The following is a 17,676-nucleotide window of genomic DNA, read 5'->3' as shown; positions in this document are numbered from 1 at the left end:
TCCAGTTTCCAGCATCTTGGTTGAATTTTGCCGCTCCTGGACTCTTGGATGAAAGAGGACAGTGACTCCCCTGGCTGCTTTGCTGAGCGCACCCCACCACGTGAGCAGCATCAGCAACAAAGGGACAGAAGAACCCAAATGGTGGATTCTGGCAGTGAGCAAACATGGGACAGTCACTAAATCACAACACTGTACACTGCAGAAAAACATGTACATTGTTTGTGTCACCCAACAGAGCTCTTCTGACCGGAAACTCAAATACTGAAGACTGACACTGCCACCAGGTAAGGGAACACCCAGAACATTTACATTCCTGCACCTGCCCCGATCTGAATAGGGGCAGCACCAAAACCCCCACCCTCACCAGCTCTATAAAGCTCCTGTTTCCATACGTGACAGAGAGCAGCAGCTGCCAACCTGCGCTGAGCTTTGGTGCAACAACCTACTTTTCTGGCACAGCACTGCTACCCATCTGGGAGGATGGAAGCTTGTCACTCTCAAGATAAATTTAATATCACTTTATATGGTGCCATCGCTATGGTCATCATCACACCTCAGGCATTTGCTGGCATGTGGATAAATGCTTTCATTGTTTCTGTGCTTTGTGTTACTTGGCTCAAAAAGAAAACCTTCAACTCTAATGAGAAGATCTTGCTGGTTCTGGGGTGCTCCAGGTTTTGGTTTTTGTGCAGCACATGGATATATTCCTTTTTTTCAGTAATTTATCCCCGGTGCTTTTCTGTTCACCCCATACCCCAACTATTTGCAGCTATTCAAAGCTTTTTTAATTCTTACAACTTGTGGGCTTCTGCTTTTCTTTGTGTTTTTTATTGTATAAAAATTGCAACTTTCAGGCACATCTTCTTCATCTACCTGAAACTAAAAATTGACAGGATTGTACCATGGCTGTTATTGGGTTTACTGTTTTCATCCCTGTTCCTCTGCATCCTTGCCTATGACTTCACTGATAAAACGTGCTGCCAAAACCTCAATTCTACCACCCTAGGAAATCTGTGGGAATCGAATGTCAGAATTGATGAACGTTTTTTCCCTATGTTTTTTATCAGTGGCTTAGGAATTACCACTGTATTCCTGGCAGTAATCTTTTCTGTCCTTCTCCTCCTCTTTTCTCTCTGGAGACACAAATGCAAGATGCAAACAAACTCAATGAAGGACCTCAGCATGGATGCCCATATCAAAGCCATGAAATCTATTTTGTCCTTTTTCTTCATTTACAGCATTAACTTTATATGTTTGGTCTTGATGCTGATTTATACCAGTAAGATGGAAAATTCTGTGATGTTTCTCATTTCAGTATTTCTGTATGTTTTTCCGTCTGTTCATTCCCTTATTCTGATTCTCAGCAATCCCAAACTGAAAAAGGCACTGCTGAGGACTCTGCCCTGTGTGAAGTGCAAGGTCTGCATGAAGTAGGAACTGTAACAAAAGATAAAGCCCATTAAAGATGTTGATATTTTATTATAAGAAACAAGTAATTTAATCTCTAATGCAACTCTCCAGCCAGTGTAGATGATACTATCTTCACCATCTAAGGAAACTTACTTAAAATTATTTGAATTAAATTATTATGAGTTAAATAAATGATTATAATTTGATTTAGATAATTCTTTGAGTTAAATTTTTGTCAATAACAAAGTAATTCAGGCCTGGTACATGAGCTAGCTGCAAAAGGGGAATAACAATACTGTAAATCTTCTAAAAATGCTTTGGTATTTGCTGATTGAAACTACTTAACTAAACAATAGGTCTATATCTATTTTGTTTTACATTTATTTCTGCTTTGGCTGTGTAACTGTAATATTATGAGCTGTATCGCTTTCTTGCATTGGTTTATAACTTATGCGTGACTATGCTGATCACTATTATTCCCCAGAGGTGGTTACTGACTTACAAACAGCAATGCAGAAATGGCCTCGGGATGGACGGGTGGGTGAGAGCCCACTTCCTACACCAGCCTCATGTGTCCCCTCTCTGCCCCACTTCATGCAAAAACATGATTCCCCCTGCTCTGTGCCACTGCTCTCCTGGTCTGCTTTGACTATTTTACAAGATCTGCTTTTACCAATGAACTCTGGCTCGGTAAAACACCAAGGCAGGTGGTTTTTGTGCAAAGTGCGGTGTGGAATAAAGCCGTGCTTTCATCTCGCAGTGACCCGTGGGCAGATGTATGGGGTGTTCGTGCCATGTGCTGGGAAGCTGGGGGGTCCAGGGGGATCTCTGTCAGGCAAGGTCAAGGCTGCCCTGTGCTGGGGAAAGCCAGTTCCAGTCAGCTCCAGCGAACCCACCACAGGACACAGCTCAGCCCATCAGCAATGCTGGTGTCTCCTCAGAGAAAATATCTTTAAGAAAGGATAAAAGCACGTCCCAGGAGTGAGGAGTGAGGAAAATTGTGAGAAATAGTCCTGCAACAGGCAGGGTCACAGAAGGAAGGGGGGGAGGTGCTCCAGGTGCCGGAGTAGGGATTCACCTGCAGCCCGTGTTGAAAACCATGGTGAGGTAGGCTGTGCCCTGCACCCATGTGTAAGGAACTGAAGGAAGAAATGCCTCAAACATTCATCGACACAGGGAACTAGAACTGGGCTTTTAGTTTGGGCAAGGGACATTTCCCAATACAAATTTAGATGTGACCACCTTTTTTTTTTTTTTTTAAGTCTATAAGAATTTAACAGTATGACTATGTCTAGACTCTGCCAGCTGGCTTCAAGGTCTTGACACTGTTTAAATTACCAGACTGAGCACTATGATCGAAGGCAAAAGCCTCCCTTCTCTAATTTAACTGGGCACAACGGTGGCCAGCACCCTCTGGTAAGAGCAATTACAGGAAGGTTCTGCTCAGTCCCCTGAGCCAGAGCACATTCAGTATCGATGGGCTCTTTGTGAGGTTACTACTCGCAGTTTCCACGGAGCATGCGCCAACTTAGTTTTCCCAAAGGCTTGTAATTTGGGGAATGTTTAACAGGTGTTTCTGAGGAGCAGGAAAAGGTCTTTCCTAGACACAAGGCAGCCTTTTGACAAACACCAATCTATTGCTCTAACAAAAAAACAAAAAAACCCCTATCTTAACTAAAGAGGTTCAGGATATAAATTTTATGCAAGGAGAACCACGTAATTTTATGATTAAGTTTCTAGAACAAGTAAACCCTTTAAAAAAAATTTTAAAAGCATTCAGCCTGAAGTAGCCCCCAAGTATGAAACATTTCAGGTCAAACATTTATGGGGTGACAAGCTGAGAAAAAAAGGTTTCGGTGTCTTGTGAAGGACTGGGCAGCCCTAACCATATCAACAGAATTGTCTCGGTTGGAAAAGACCTTGAAGATCAAAGGTCCAAATATGCAACACTACGAGTTTTGTATGAAAGACATAACATGAGACTGAGTTTAAGAATACGATTTTTAAGAGGAGACAGTTTAATGGGTTTATTTATTGGGTCCCTTCTGTTTTAAGCCTCTAACTTCAGTGTTTGCTTTCACAGGCTCCTTGGTCACTGGTATTCTGGCTTACATATGAACAAGTCAGAAGGATCTGTGGAGTCAGTTCTTTTTAAAATCATGAAACCACTTCAGTATTCATAAAACAAAGAAGAATCAGAAAGCCAAATTCTCATTGCACGAGGCATCCTGACCCCACAGGGAACTAACTCATTCAGGCGATTGGCAGTAGGATAACATGTACAGGTTGCTGCCTCAAACCCAGTCCTTACTTGTTAGGAGTAGCCATGACTTAAGGATACTATTTGCTTGTCAGACAGCTCTATGAAATGTAAGTTATCCACAGGATAAAACTGTCACAAAATACTTCAACTGGCAGCCAGCATCAGCTTTCTGAAACAGTAAACAGAGGTAAAAACCAAATGTACCAAGCAAGTAGAATATAATACTGTTTGCTTGTTTGATAATAGAGATGGTTCCTATTGTTAAGGACAAGAGCAGGTTGAACAATGCAGCGCTGAACATCTGCTGTGGCTAAACAGTCTATAAAATTATTTGGGAACTTTTGTTACTATTACATTTGCACACACGTGAAGAACTACCTCTTTAGTTTGATGCCTCAGTAAACCGAGCCTGTAGTGCTAGGGACTGAAAAAGACTAGAGCAGTTTACCTGATTTCAAATTTGTTTTGCACAAAAGGTGAAAGGGTTTGTGTCCCTCTTGCTTCCCAGAGACAGCCTGACCTGGTCAGTCCACCATTTGGTAACACCCCCCAAGTGAAACGCGGCCCTGTACCCAGGAAATCAAACGCAGAGTTTGCTCTGCCCCTCTTGAAGGACTCATAAGACACATGCTGTCCGTAGGACCAAGTTCAACTACTTCTCCTCTGAGAGTCCCAGTGCTGACGTGGCAGACTGGGTCATTCAAGCACCACTTTTCCACAGAAATTCGCACTCTGCCCCTTTCAAATCTAGGTGGAAATACGATCTTCTCTTCAAAAACACAAAATGTTTGAATAGGAGTGATTCTTTTATTTTAAACCTCAAGCTTTCCAGGTTTCCTAGGAAGGGGACTACTGCTGTTTGCCATTAGGCTTATCTTTGGCAATCAGGAGGCACAAAGGCGGTGTGAAAGCATCATAATGTAGACAGAACAAAGCTGGCTTTGATTTAGCAGTATCTGGTAATGAGATGGCTGTACAAGCCTTAGCTCTCTGAGTAAATAGTCGGGATTTCTTCTATACTAGCCTTTGCAACTAGTATCTTCAATGTGCCAATTTCTGATTAAATAGAGTTTGGGTATCTTCTTGGCTTGCACTTGTACTTTTTGATTTTATTGTAAATCTGTCGTGGCTGCACGCATTTGGGTGTGTGATTCCAGCTTGGAAAAAAATCATCTCACCATTATTAGGGGGTCAATAGTTTTTGTTCTGAACTACTGTTATGTTTCTAGTTGTCAGCGTCAGAAACTAATCTGAGTTCTTCTTGCACACCATCACCAGTGATTATAAAATAGCAGTCTAAGCTGCTTCTTCAGTTACACCCTGAGTGGTCCTGCCTGCAATCCTGTTACTCAGTTAACCCTGATGATGGACATGCAGAAGTACCTGAGCTATTGCGTTGAAGAAAGTAATTTTAAGTCTTGTAGTGAAAAACTGTTTTAACTCTTAAATATTTTTTTGACTGTGAAACACTAAAGAGATTTGTCAGTGCTGATTCCTAGCGTTTTGTATTAAAAAATAAGTTGAATATATATATATACTTGCCACTTTCTGCATTACTTCTTAGTGTTTCGTAATTTCAAATTTTTCAAGGAGAAGTTTCTACCCTGTGAAGCACTTGACCATATTTATTTACTTCGAGGCTTCAGTTTCAGAAGCCAAGAGTTAGCCCGAGGATGGCACTGAGGTTCCTGGGGTGGACTCTTCTGTGGCCTGAGAAAGGGTCGGTGAAGCCCGAACGGAGCAGTGTGGCAGTCCAGGCTATCTGGAGGGGGCCACCAAACCGAGCATCCACGTTTGCCGCTTCCCAAGGCCCTGAGAAGGGCTGGCTTGTCCTTCGGCAGGACGGCCCCGGGCGCTGCTGCCCCTCAGCGCGGTGTCACCCTGCCCGCGCTGCAGATGGCTGGGCCAGCCACACCTCGGCCGAGGCTGGTGTCCCGTGCCACGGACCGGCTGCAGATGGAGGGCGCGGACCGGCCGGTGCCAGGAGGAGCGCGGCCTCCGCCTCCGGCGCTGAGGGAGCCTGAGGCGGGATTGCGGCGGGGCCTCGCTGCCGGCGGAGGCGCAGCCCCGCGCGCCCAGCCCTCGCCTCAGGAGCCTCTGCCCCGCTGAGAGGTTGGCTGCGGCGGGGCCGGGCAGAGCCGTCGGGCGGGCGGTGACTCCGCTCCGCGCCCGGCCACGGCCGCCGGCAGCGGGCAGCCTCGCACCCCGCCCGGCCCTCCCCGACCGCTCAGCGCCCCAGCCCGCCCTCACACCGCGGCCCCACGCTGGCCAATGGCCGCCGAGCCCCGCGCGCACGCCCCGCCCCGGATGCCCGCTCTGACCAATGGGAGATAAGCGGGCTCGGAGGGCTCGCCCCGCCCCCCGGCCGTGCCGCTCCCACACAGCCGCCGCGGGCCGCTCCCCCCTGGGCGAGGGCAGCTCCGGCGGGCGCCGGGCCGAGCCCCGCGGCGCCAGCGTGCCCGGGAGGAAACCGCCCTCCTTGTGCCGCCTGCGGACAAGTCTCGGCTTAGCCGGAGCTGCCCGATGTATTATCCTGCCCCTGTTCCCGCTTCGCGCCCCCCCCGCGGGGGATCGAAATGGACTCGACCACTCGGGCAGCCGCGTAGCGGTTCCCCGCGGGTCACGTGGGCGGCGCGTGAGCTGTGAGGACGAGGCGACGGCTGGGCCGTTGGGCTTCGTGCGGGCGGTGAAGGCGGCGGCGGCCGCAGGGCGGGAATGAGCCGCGGGGCGGGGATGAGCCTCAGCCCCGGCGCCAGAGTGGCCCTGCGGGTCTGCGCCGTGGGCCTGCGCCCCGAGGTGCCCGTTGTGCGGCTGTGGGGGCTGCTGGGTGAGCGCAGGGCGGAGTACGTCCGCCTCCGCCGTGAGATCCAGGCGGCGGCGGGGCCGCGGCTGGTGGCTGCCCCGGGTCCTGGTGGGCCGGTGGCTGGTGGAGCTGAGCTGTGCACTGGGGACATGGGCCTGGTGGAGGTGGTCGGGCTCTGGTACCGCTGCTGTGTGGTGAGTCGCCGTGGCCAGCACTACCGTGTGTTCCTGCTTGATGAGGGCTGCACGATGGTCACGTCTGCCTACTACCTGGCGCGGGGCTGCAAGGAGCTTTTCCACCTGCCTCCGGAGGTGCTGGGCTGTGTTGTGGCTGATGTCGTGCCTCCTGGAGGCCCTGGGATGGCAGTCTCTGGGGATGTCTGTGCCTCCACCTGGACAGTGGAGGCTATGGAGTTCCTCAGCTACCTGCATGGCAAGGAGGTGCTTGGCCTGGTGCAGAAGGTGGTGACGCCACAGCTCATAGTGCTTGAGCTGCCCCAGCTTGTAGCCCAGATGCATCAGCTGGGCCTGGCCAGGCAGGTCACGCCCAGTTTGTTCTGCCAGGTGCTCAGGTGCTGCCTAACTCACAGCCACTTTGGGAACCTGCTCAAGCTGCAGCCTCCAGCATCTTCCCTGGTCACTTGTGCAGTGCCACAGCTGAGACAGGTGACACAGGCTGATTACTTCTACCCACAGCTTCAGTTGGGTGTGACAGAGCCTGTCCTAGTGACCCATGTTTCTGACCCGCACCATATCTACTGCCAGTTGCAGAGCTTGTCGCAGGAGATCCTCTGCCTCTCTGATACCATGTGCCATGCTTGTGACTGGTGGGAGCAGGATTTATTACCCAAAGTGGGCTCACCCTGTGCTGCCCGTGGCATAGATGGCCAGTGGTACCGTGCACTTGTGCTGGAGCTTATTGCTGGGGAGCAGGACCAGCAAGTGGCTCTAGTGATCTTTGTGGACTATGGCAGGAAGGAGACTGTAACCAGAGCTAACCTGCGCCATTTGCCTGTTGAGTGTTTCCGTATGCCTGTGGTCACTTACCCATGTGCTCTTCAAGGTATCTCAGATGGTGGTTGTGGCTGGTCCCCATCGCAGATCGATGAGCTGAAAGCGTTGGTGCTAGGCAAACGAGTGAGTGCTCACCTCAAAGCCTTTAACTCCTATGAGCATCTCTATTATGTGAGCCTGTATGGGGAAAATGGTGTCAACTTGAACCATCTTTTTGGGGTGCAGACTTGCTGCCTGGTGAGCAGCCATATGCAGGTCAGCCAAACTGAAGCTCAGAAGCAGCTGGAAGTAGAAGAATCCACAGCTAAAGAACTGGAATTCCTCCCAGGAGCACTTCCTGTTGCTTTAACACACAGAGATTTGGCCTCTGCTCCTGGAGCTGGTGTGCATCTGGAGTTGGGTGTGTTCCACGATGTGCAGGTTTCCCACCTCCGAGACCCATCCGAGTTCTGGCTGCAGCTCCATGAGCATCGCCAGCTCTTCAGGCAGCTGAGGCAGAGCATGTGGAATTTTTACTCCCATGCCCCAAAACTGTATGGTGCTGGGTGGGACCTACAGCCTGGATCCCTTTGTGTCAGTAGGAAAGAGGGTGTCTTTTGTCGAGCGGTGATCACCAGGGTACTGGACAGTGAGGTAGAGATACATCTGGTGGACACAGGCAATATGGAAACTGTAGGTCGGAATGCAGTAAAGGAGCTGCTCCCTCGGTTCAGGGAACTACCTGCTTTAGCTCTGAAGTCTTGTTTGGTAGGTGTGTCTCCTCTGGGAGGGAGTTGGAGTGAGGTATCTGTGTCTGCATTCAGGGAGATTGTACTGAACAAGGGACTAAAGGCTCGTTTTTTGAGTGCACAGGGTGACAAATACATGGTTGAAATTTTGGACCAGTCTCAATTAGGAGAGAAAAGTGTAGGTAAACTCATGGTCCAGAGAGGGTATGCTGAATACCAGAGGTGTGAAGTACCTGAGACTCTCCAGAAATCATCTGATAAGGCTGTGAGCCAGGCCTCTTCCCCAGCACCTGCTGGGAAGGAAAACCAAGTAAATGCAGAGAAGAGGCACAGGGAAGAACCTGATCTAAAGAGAAGTGATAGAGCACTTAATCCTTGTGCAGCTGTGATGGTCAGAGAGAGCCCTGTTGCAGCCATTCACAATTCTAAAAGTAGTGAAACTCTTCCTGCTCAGAAGTATGAGGGCAAGAAAAACCTGCCCATCCCGTGGAGACAGAGTTATGTGGAAATGACGCCAAGTTCCTCTCATGGAGGTCAGTTAGAAGTGGGAAGTACAGTTAATGTAGTTGTGTCATATGTTGAAAACCCTAGTTATTTTTGGTGTCAGTTAAGTAGAAATTGCCACGACCTTAAGGTATTAATGGCTGAAATTCAGGAGTATTGTAAAAACTCCTCCAATCCATGTGCTTGGCCAGATTCTGTATGTTTAGCCCAGTACTCAGAGGATGAAAAGTGGTACAGGGCTCTAATTACTAGTGAAACTCCTTCTGCAGAAAAAGTAGAAGTTTTATATGTTGACTATGGCAACAGAGAGCAGGTCTCTCTAACAAACCTGCGCTCAACTAACAAACGCTTTCTTAAGTTAGAGGCTCAGGCTTTCAGGTGCAGCCTTTACAACTTAATCCAACCCAATGGTCAGGATCCTTTTGCTTGGGATGAAGCAGCAGTTCAGGCTTTTCAGGAGTTTGTCGATACTTCGTCATCTCAGTTGGATCTGAAGTGTACAGTATTTGCCTTGGCTTCAATAAAACATAAGGAGCTATTTAACATTGTAGATTTAATGACACCTTTTCAGAGTGCTTGCCAGTTTCTGACCGAGAGAGGTGTGGCCAGACCTTTGTCTCCTCAAAAGCCTCTGGTATCCTCGGTTCAGCTTCATTCTTACTATTATTCTATGCATGGTATCAAAATTGGGAGCGAGGAAGATGTTTTTATTACGCATGTTGAGGATCCATGGACATTTTACTGCCAGCTTGAAAGATGTGCAGATGTCTTGGCACAGCTTATGGATAACATTGATCGCCTAAGTGAAACAATGACCAGCTTAACAACCTCACAGAAGTCTGGGAGCTTGTGTCTAGCAAAGTATACTGATAATTGCTGGTACAGGGGACTGATTACAAAAACAAAACCTAATACGGAAGTCTTCTTTGTGGATTTTGGGAACACAGAGACAATAGAGAAAGATCATCTGCTTCCTTTACCCAGTGATGCTTGTGATATCTTGCTTTTGCCAATGCAGGCCATAAAGTGTTCCTTAGCTGATATATCTAATGTTCCCAAAGAAGCTACAACATGGTTTAAGCAAGCTGTCTTAGAAAGGCAATTAAAGGCAATAGTAGTAGCGAAGAAACCTGATGGTAAACTGTTGATCGAGTTGTTTGATGGTAGTACTCAAATTAATGTGAAACTGAAGGACTACACAGGACTTTGTAGGCATGTAGAAGATGAAACTTTGTGCTCTAGAAATACAAATGTGAATGAGAGGAATGAGGCTGCAGAGTCCGCTTTAAATGCAAGTAGGCCTCTGGAAAGAAAAGAATGCAGATCTGAAGCCCAGGGAGGAGGGAGGAGTAGCAAAAGGCACTTCAAGGAAGCAGATGTAAACGTTTTCCAGCCTGCTACAAAGGGAGATCTGGCAGATGGATTACTAGAGTCTGATGAAATGCTTAGCAGTGAGAAGGGTGCTTTTTTGTTAAATAAAGCAGGGGAGGAGTCTCTGCTCCCCATCCAGCTGAATGCACAGTCAAATATTAAATCTGATGCTGAAGGCAGCTGCATAACACTTAAAAAAGTATCTGATCTACTGCAACAGAAGATAGTGCCAGCTCTTAAAGTGTTAGTGTATGTGTCTCATGTAAATGATCCGCTGGATTTTTATGTTCAACTAGAAAGTGATGAGGCTCAGCTTAACAGCATTTCGGAAATCTTAAACAATAGGACACAAGCAGAGAAGCTTTGTGGACAACTTTTCCAAGCAGGAGACTTAATCAGTGCTGTTTATTCAGAAGACAGCCTGTGGTATCGAGCTGTAGTGAAGGAGAAGACTTGTGACAATTTGATAAGTATACAATATATTGATTATGGTAATACTTCAGTAATCAATGTTGATCAAGCACACAGACTCCCTGAAGACTTGTCATCTATTCCAGCAATAAGCATTCACTGCTTCCTAGGTGGACTTCGGTGCAAAAAAAATACAGTCTGGGCAGAGAAAGCAGTGCTTTACTTCACCAAGAGAACAAGTGAGGTTCTTCTAACGTGTGAATTTGTAGAGAAAGTTGAGGATAAATGGGAAGTTGTTCTCAGTGACCATCAAGGTATAATAACAGTGGATTTAGCTGAGGAAAATCTTGCAAGTAGGGAAAGATCTTGTTCAACAGAAACACTTGATAGAGGAGAGAACAGTGACATGATAACTGTGTGTGAGCCTTCGCCTCCTCAGGGTCAAAATGAAATTTCTTGTGTAAGTGATTCTAAATCATTTATCTGGAAGTTTCCAGAGGCAGGTCAGACTGTAAAAATTCACGTCACAGTGGTAAATGGTCCAGAATACTTTTGGAGTCGCAGTGCTGATACAGAAGACATGAACTACATAGAGGAAAAAACAGAGGAAGCTGAAAACCATGGACTAAACTCTTTGAACGATTGCAGATCTTGTATTAAAAGGGGTGATATTTGTCTAGCAAAACATAGTGAAGATGGAAAGTTCTACAGAGCTAAAGTCAGTAGCATAAAAGGTGACACCGTAGTTGTTAGACATGTGGATTATGGAAGTGAGGAAGCTGTTAGCATGGAGATGGTCAGAGAGATTCCATGTGAATTGCTCAAAGTACCTAATCAAGCATTTGCTTGCTGTCTGTCAGGTTTTAGTTCTTCAGAGGGCTCATGGCTTAGTGAAGCAAAAGAGAAGTTTTATGATATGACTGAAAACCTCTTATTAGAAGCTGAAGTAATAGAAACTCAGGAAGATAAAGCTTCTGAAGTTCCTCTCTCTGTTGTCAAGCTGGAAGCTTCTGGCAAGAGTATTAATGAAGAGATGAAGTCTTTTTGGAAGGCTAATAAAGGAACTGGTGACAACGCTTTCTCAAACCTCGAGAACCCCTTAAAGGAAAACAGATGTTCAAATGATGATATGGGTCTTTGTCTCAAAAGAGAAACTACTGCTGTTTTTGGATTAGCTCAAGAAGAAAGTGAAAGTGCTTTACTTTGTTCTGAACCTTTCCTGGGTGTAACTTCTGAGTGTTTAAATACTGTAGAAACAAATGTGTCAGTGGGAGCTGTTGAATCTATGTCTGGGAAGGCTGATGATGGATGTGAAACAGCTGAGCATCAAAGCAACTTTGATAAAGAGATACCTCTACCTGAAGGAGAGAGCAATAACAACGTATTACTAGAACCAATGAGAAGCTGTAGTCTTCCTATTTTGGGGAGTGAAATGAAAGCTTCAGAACAAGAATTATCTGAACTACTGTTTGGAGAGGATGCTGAGCTGAAAGCGGAACTGATAGGCAGTGCTTCGGCAGCCAGTCTTTTCCTGGGAAATGAACAAGAAGTGCAGGGATTGCCAGTGCTCCAGGTACAGTCATCTTCGAGTGATGAAACAGGGACGTTAATGGAACTGGATCAATTACAAAAGCACTCTTCGTATGATGATCTAAAAGAGTTAATGCTGGAGCTAGAGGCACTTTCAGTGCCACCTTCCTTTGGTGAAGAAACAAAGGACGCTCTGGAAACAGAGTTGCTTGAAATACAAACAGCTTTGGGCAGTGAAGCAGGGGAGAAAGTGTTGGAACAAGAATTGTTTGAGCTGCCAGTTGTGAGTGAGGACATGGGGGAGTTGGGGGCTCTGAAACCTCTTGAAATCTTACCATCGCTTCATGAGAGAGAGAACTCGGTGCCTTCAGTTAGTGATGGACTGAAGACAGTAGAGCTGATTCCACCCAGTCAGCTTGCTTTGGGAGAGAAGGCAAAAAATCTGGAATTGAATTTGTCTGGAGTTCATAAAGCAGAAGCTATACAAGAAGACTGGATGGAAGTAGAGCCTCCTCCCCTAAGGCTGTCTTCATCTGCTGATGGACCTGAGAAACAACTGGACCAGAAGACCCATGACATGCTGTCAGTGCTAGGTGCCGAAATTGAGCAATTTCTGGAACTGGTGGCGCCTGATGTGCAGCCATCTTATGAAGATGGGGAGGATGACTCGTTGGGGTTGGAACACACTGCACTGCAAAGTTCTGCAAATAGTGGAAGTCAATTTTCGTTTCTTACAAAAGATGTAATGAATCAGAGGTCTGTTTGCACTGTAAAATCACATGACTGCAAAGTTGAGAAACATGAGGAGAGGCAGAAGAAGAAAGAGGACTGTTATGTGGAAGAATGGATGAAACAAGACTTGACTGACTTACTTAAAGGATGTGGAAATACATGTGTGCACTCTTCAGACTGTAAGCCTGGGGATGAAGAAGTGGAGAAAAAGCCGAATGAGAACTTGGCTGACCGTGGTGCAGGTAAAGCATCTGATTTTAAGGAGTTAAATAATCAAAATGTTGTGCGTGTTCAAACATGAGAGCAGCTTTCTTGTAGAAACCTAACTTTTATTCCCCAATAAATTACTATATTAGTGTGAATGTCAGTATGCTTTGGGTTAAGGACATCAGATACTAAGCGTCATAGCTCATGGATAATGTGACAGTCTAACAGCAGCTAATGTTACTTTTGAGAGGTTAATGATTTTATGATTGGAAATCTACTTCTGAACATGAAATGCATTTTCAAGACTGTTCAAGATGACAAATCTTTAACTTTCAAATATTTATTAAGTAGTTTGGAGGGAGGCAGAGGAGTATGGGGCAGGGTTGTGAGACATTTGACTTTTTTGGAGGGGTTGTTTTTGTGTGTTACTTCTTTTTCTTCCTCCTTTATTGATATGTCATTGTTCTTGTAGAACACAAGGAGTATACTTGTAATCTGAAGGGTTTTGCTGTTGGTTCCAAATGTGTGGTGTGGACTTCTCTAAAATGGTGCGAGGCTCGCATTTTGGGGGTATCTGAAAGAGGTACCAGGGTAAGTATGTTTTGAATCCTCTTTCTGCATTCCTAAGGTCTGGCCCTCCTTTGGTCTTCGTCCAAACTATGAATATTTTATAGAATTTTATTACAAAAATATAAGACTTAGTATTGCAAACACGGATTCTGGATGTATAGACTACATAGAAACAGCAGTGTCTCAGACCAAGTGGATTCTATATGTCAACACTTGATATGCCCATCACATCTTATTCCCCTGCATTGATTGGGAAGACTGAAGAGTCTGGCTTCAGTTTGAGATACATTCTCATATGTGTGTGGTCCTATCTGCAAGTTAATGTTCTGCTATGGCACTGTGTTACCATTAAATGCTCATGAAACTTGGCATTATTTTACTGATGTTTTGAGGAATTAGTGCTAGAACAGTAGAAACTTGGGAAGAAACTTAAATTATACTGTAATTAAAAATGCATACACAACTATTCCCATTTCAGTGCAATGTGTATTGAATTAGGGTTGATGGGAGTTAACTTTAACAGTAGATGATAATCTAATGGGCTTGTTCTACTGCTGTTTAAGCTATGGGATAAATGAGGAGTCTTCCCCCAGTTCAGGGGGAGTATGTACACGTATACATAGACATTATACTTACATAAAAGGGCCTTGAAATTATAATTTAATGTTGCAAATCCAAAAGATCATTTCATAAAAGTAGCTTTTTGGAAGATCGAATACCTGAGATCATGGAAGCCAGCTCTTTTGCAAGGAGATTCCTTGCATATCTGAAGCCAACCTCGGCTGTATTCAGATGAGTGTCAGTGTCAGGTCTGTAGTAATATCCCTATTCATCAGTTTCCTACTGGTTCTGATCCTGGTAGGTGTCTTCCAGCCTTCCTCTCTCACCACACATGGGTTGGAAGCCCAGGAGAGCCTTGAGCAGATTCAGTAGTGATATTCAGCTTTATTAGAGGTTAACTCGCTCTTCCTTGCAAGATCCAGACTGAAAGCCTTCCTAAAGGCAGGGAGCCCTCAGTTGTGTTTTCCTCCTACTGTGTCTTATTTGCTGAGTGCATTCTCAGGATCCACTGCTGTGCTAGATACGTTTTGGCTCTGTACAGGTCTTGAATCTCTCCAGTGGCAATGAGGAGCTTGTGGGTCCTGAGAATGTGTGGAACGGTATTCCTGACTGGGCTGCCAGCTCACCTGAGGTATGGCGGTGTGGTAGTGGGCTGGGCAGGACAGTACTGATTTTTAGAAAGGGCAGTCTGGGTTTAGTTGTGATTCTTCCTGTATCGCCATGAGAATAGAAAGACAAAGTAGCATTAATCTAAATCTGTGCATTCATGCCAACCACTAGAAGCACAGTATTCTTCTTTAAGACATTATATTGTCCTTCCTTCTCTAATAGATCTCTATGGAGACTATAGAAATTTGTATAAATCGATTATATAACCGAGATAATTTACGTAAACTATTTATATCATCTGCCAGCCATTTGGCCTGAGGACTGTGAGTTCGGTCTGGGCAGAGATTAATGAAAACAGCTTGAAGGAAGGAATGTTACTGGAAGACTATTGTTAATCAAGAACTGTAGAACGATGCTGATGATATGTGGCTTTTGACAGAGCATGTTAGTAGAGCATGTAACTAACTGGTAAACCATGAAAAATACTCTTCTTACTAAGTAGTTAGGAAATGATAGTAAGGTTTACACCAGTGTCCTTCATGAAGTACCAGTGAATGAAAAACTTATGTCTGGAACCCAAAACTCAGGTCGTCAACCATGCTATTGATGATGATAACAGAATGAGTTTCCAGTTCATTCTTCACATGCAGTTTTTGCATCAAAGCAAAAAGTGGGCAGAAGACTTGTGTAGTGAGTTATAAGGGGGGGAAACCGTGGTAAATAGGAATCCGGCAGTGCTGATGTAAAAAGTCTAGTGTTAAAGCAAGCACCTCACCTCCCTGAAAAACTATCCTGTCAATAGTGCCAGCTTCCTAACAGAATTCCCTTTTGTTTAGGCAATAACCCCTGCAACAGAAGACTTGTACTCCTTACCAGAGAAGTCCTTACTTCAAGGTAAGACTACCTTAAACCTCACCAAAAGGTTGTGTACTCAGTGTTTGGATGCTTTCTAATTTTCTAGGAAATGCTTTAGTTTAGAAAATACAGTTGAAACGCTTTTTTTTTTGAGCTTATGTATTTACTCTAATACTGTTGTAATCTTCTTAGGAGCATTAGCTTATATACTGTCATTTTCATGGTGAATACATGCAATGAAAGCTGCTACTCTGTCTTGATTAGAAATTAATTTAGTATTTATTTATTCAACCTAGTGGATTGAGCCTCTTGGACAAGCTGGGGTTGTACACTTAAGTTATAGATTTTGGTAGGGTTTTGAGCATGGGCCACCAGCATGCTACTCTTGCTCACATTTCTGAGGCAAGGTGAGCGACTGCTAGGCAGTCTCTACTAAGCATTGTGGGTTGGGATTTGAATGCCTTTAATAGATCTTGGTCTGTGAATCTAAACCCATAATACCATCTTAGTTGTTGTAAGGATAGTTTGTGAATAGTGCATGTACATCTTTATTGTTAGAGTAGCATGTGTGGTTTCAGTGATTGAATTGATAATTGTATTTCAGTACAACTGTACTGAAGGACGACTGGTTTACAAGAAACAAATAATGAAGCCTGCAACAGAGATCTAGTTACCTGTTGGGCAAAAAAGTAGTTAAAAACTTTAAAATGTTAAACTGGTGAATCTACAAATCCTCCTTCAGTTGCATCACTGAAATGCAGGATTATTCATGATCTTGCTGTTTCTGGTTTTGATAATTCTTTTACAGTTTTTACCACATCTTTTTAGTTTTTTCCCCCTCTCTTGGTTGAGAATTATTGCTGTCCAAATTTGTCCACTGTATATATTCTTGAATACTTTGCCTGGTATTAGTGTAGGCACCCTGTCAGCAGCAGTGCAGAAAACGTGAGCTAAGGTCATGCAACCATGTGGCACAGAACTGGATCTTGCTGTACACGGGGGCCACTGCCTGGAAAGGCAGTTTGAGTAGAAAGTCCCTGATCCACAGGGTGCAAAACTCCTGCAGTGGCTTATGCTAAGCCCACTGAGGGGCTGGAGGGGCTGAAGTAACTGAAATCTGGGCACAGTGCTTGCTTCATCTTCTTGGGCAGTTCTGCTCTTTCAGCTGTCTTATCTTTGTACATTAACTTTGCATAAGAGTAGTCTTTCCATACGGTCCAGTATGGTGATGACATTTAGTCTGAAGCCCTGTAGAGCTGTGAGTTCAGATATTAATGCATTTATACATGTTTGTAGAAACGTCTTGATGGGTCTAATCTGTTTTTATTCCCTGTAGAAAAGCAAATGGGCTGCAGTTCAGATTTAGCTGAAGATCCTCATGTCCTCCAACACCCCTGAAACCAGCTGACATGTTCCTCACGTGAAGCTGAACAAGTACCTGTGTCCGCAAACACATTTGCACGGGAACAAGAATACAAGCAAAGCTCTGCGTGTTTATTCTACTGAACTGAGCAAATGCCTGTCACTTCCATACTTCCCTGTCAAGGCATAGTGCTTGTTGGTAGACAGCTGTTGTCAGCGTGGCTTCTTAGAGCTGTACTTTACTTAAATAAGAATTTGCCTCCTGACTGGCATTGGTGGGTGGTTCTTGAACAAAGGTTTCTTGTGAGTTGCTGTATAGGTTACTGTGTTGCACAATACTGCTTTCTGATGTTTGCTTTTTGAAAAGTTGCATTGTTAAGTGTGTTGTTTTTTTCCTCTAAGAAAAGTTGAGGGTACCTTTTTGTTGTGGGGAGGAGTTTTTTCTCTGTAGGGGAACATAGCAGTCTTGGGTTGAAGTCTTGAGTTTGGGGCTCTTATAAAGCAATGGAAAAAGCTGGAAAAAAGATTTGGTGGCATATACTGATTAGTGTTTTGTTAGTGACTTTGTTCTCCCCCTGTGCATAAACCTAAATGCTGTGTGCAATACGACAGCAACTTGCTGTGTGCAACTTTCTTCAACTGCACTACTGCAGTTAAAAGTAGCTATGCACATTCTGCAGTTAGTGGTTTTGTTTTGACCCTAAACAGCTTTCTAGAGCACCATGAGCTATGGTGAATGCTGTGAAA

The 17,676-nt window shown here is 45.1% G+C and overlaps 2 protein-coding genes across 2 annotated transcripts; both read left to right on the top strand.

Moving 5' to 3' along the window:
• The first annotated feature begins 387 nt into the window (after positions 1-387).
• LOC141921895 (taste receptor type 2 member 9-like) lies at positions 388-1,434 on the top strand. The gene has a single exon (XM_074820823.1). The coding sequence runs from the start codon at positions 481-483 to the stop codon at positions 1,432-1,434; it is 954 nt and encodes a 317-aa protein (XP_074676924.1). The 5' UTR covers positions 388-480.
• Positions 1,435-6,327: 4,893 nt separating this feature from the next.
• TDRD6 (tudor domain containing 6) lies at positions 6,328-17,676 on the top strand. The gene is made up of 5 exons (XM_074820199.1): positions 6,328-13,007; positions 13,445-13,563; positions 14,645-14,734; positions 15,549-15,606; positions 16,904-17,676. The coding sequence occupies exons 1-5, from the start codon at positions 6,389-6,391 to the stop codon at positions 16,963-16,965; spliced, it is 6,948 nt and encodes a 2,315-aa protein (XP_074676300.1). The 5' UTR covers positions 6,328-6,388; the 3' UTR covers positions 16,966-17,676.

The sequence above is a fragment of the Strix aluco genome, chromosome 3 (assembly GCF_031877795.1).
Source record: "Strix aluco isolate bStrAlu1 chromosome 3, bStrAlu1.hap1, whole genome shotgun sequence".
Taxonomy (NCBI): Eukaryota; Metazoa; Chordata; class Aves; order Strigiformes; family Strigidae; genus Strix; species Strix aluco.
Note: the sequence above shows the minus strand (reverse complement) of the source record. Positions and strands in the feature narration are given on the sequence as shown.

What these genes read in the sequence shown, in the direction of transcription:
- LOC141921895 (XM_074820823.1), top strand. Translation starts at nt 481, where the DNA reads ATGGAAGCTTGTCACTCTCAAGATAAATTTAATATCACTTTATATGGT.
- TDRD6 (XM_074820199.1), top strand. Translation starts at nt 6,389, where the DNA reads ATGAGCCGCGGGGCGGGGATGAGCCTCAGCCCCGGCGCCAGAGTGGCC. An exon ending in CTTGGCTGACCGTGGTGCAG is followed by an intron (nt 13,008 to 13,444) that starts GTAAAGCATCTG and finishes TTGTTCTTGTAG; the next exon opens with AACACAAGGAGTATACTTGT. An exon ending in GGGCTGCCAGCTCACCTGAG is followed by an intron (nt 14,735 to 15,548) that starts GTATGGCGGTGT and finishes CCTTTTGTTTAG; the next exon opens with GCAATAACCCCTGCAACAGA.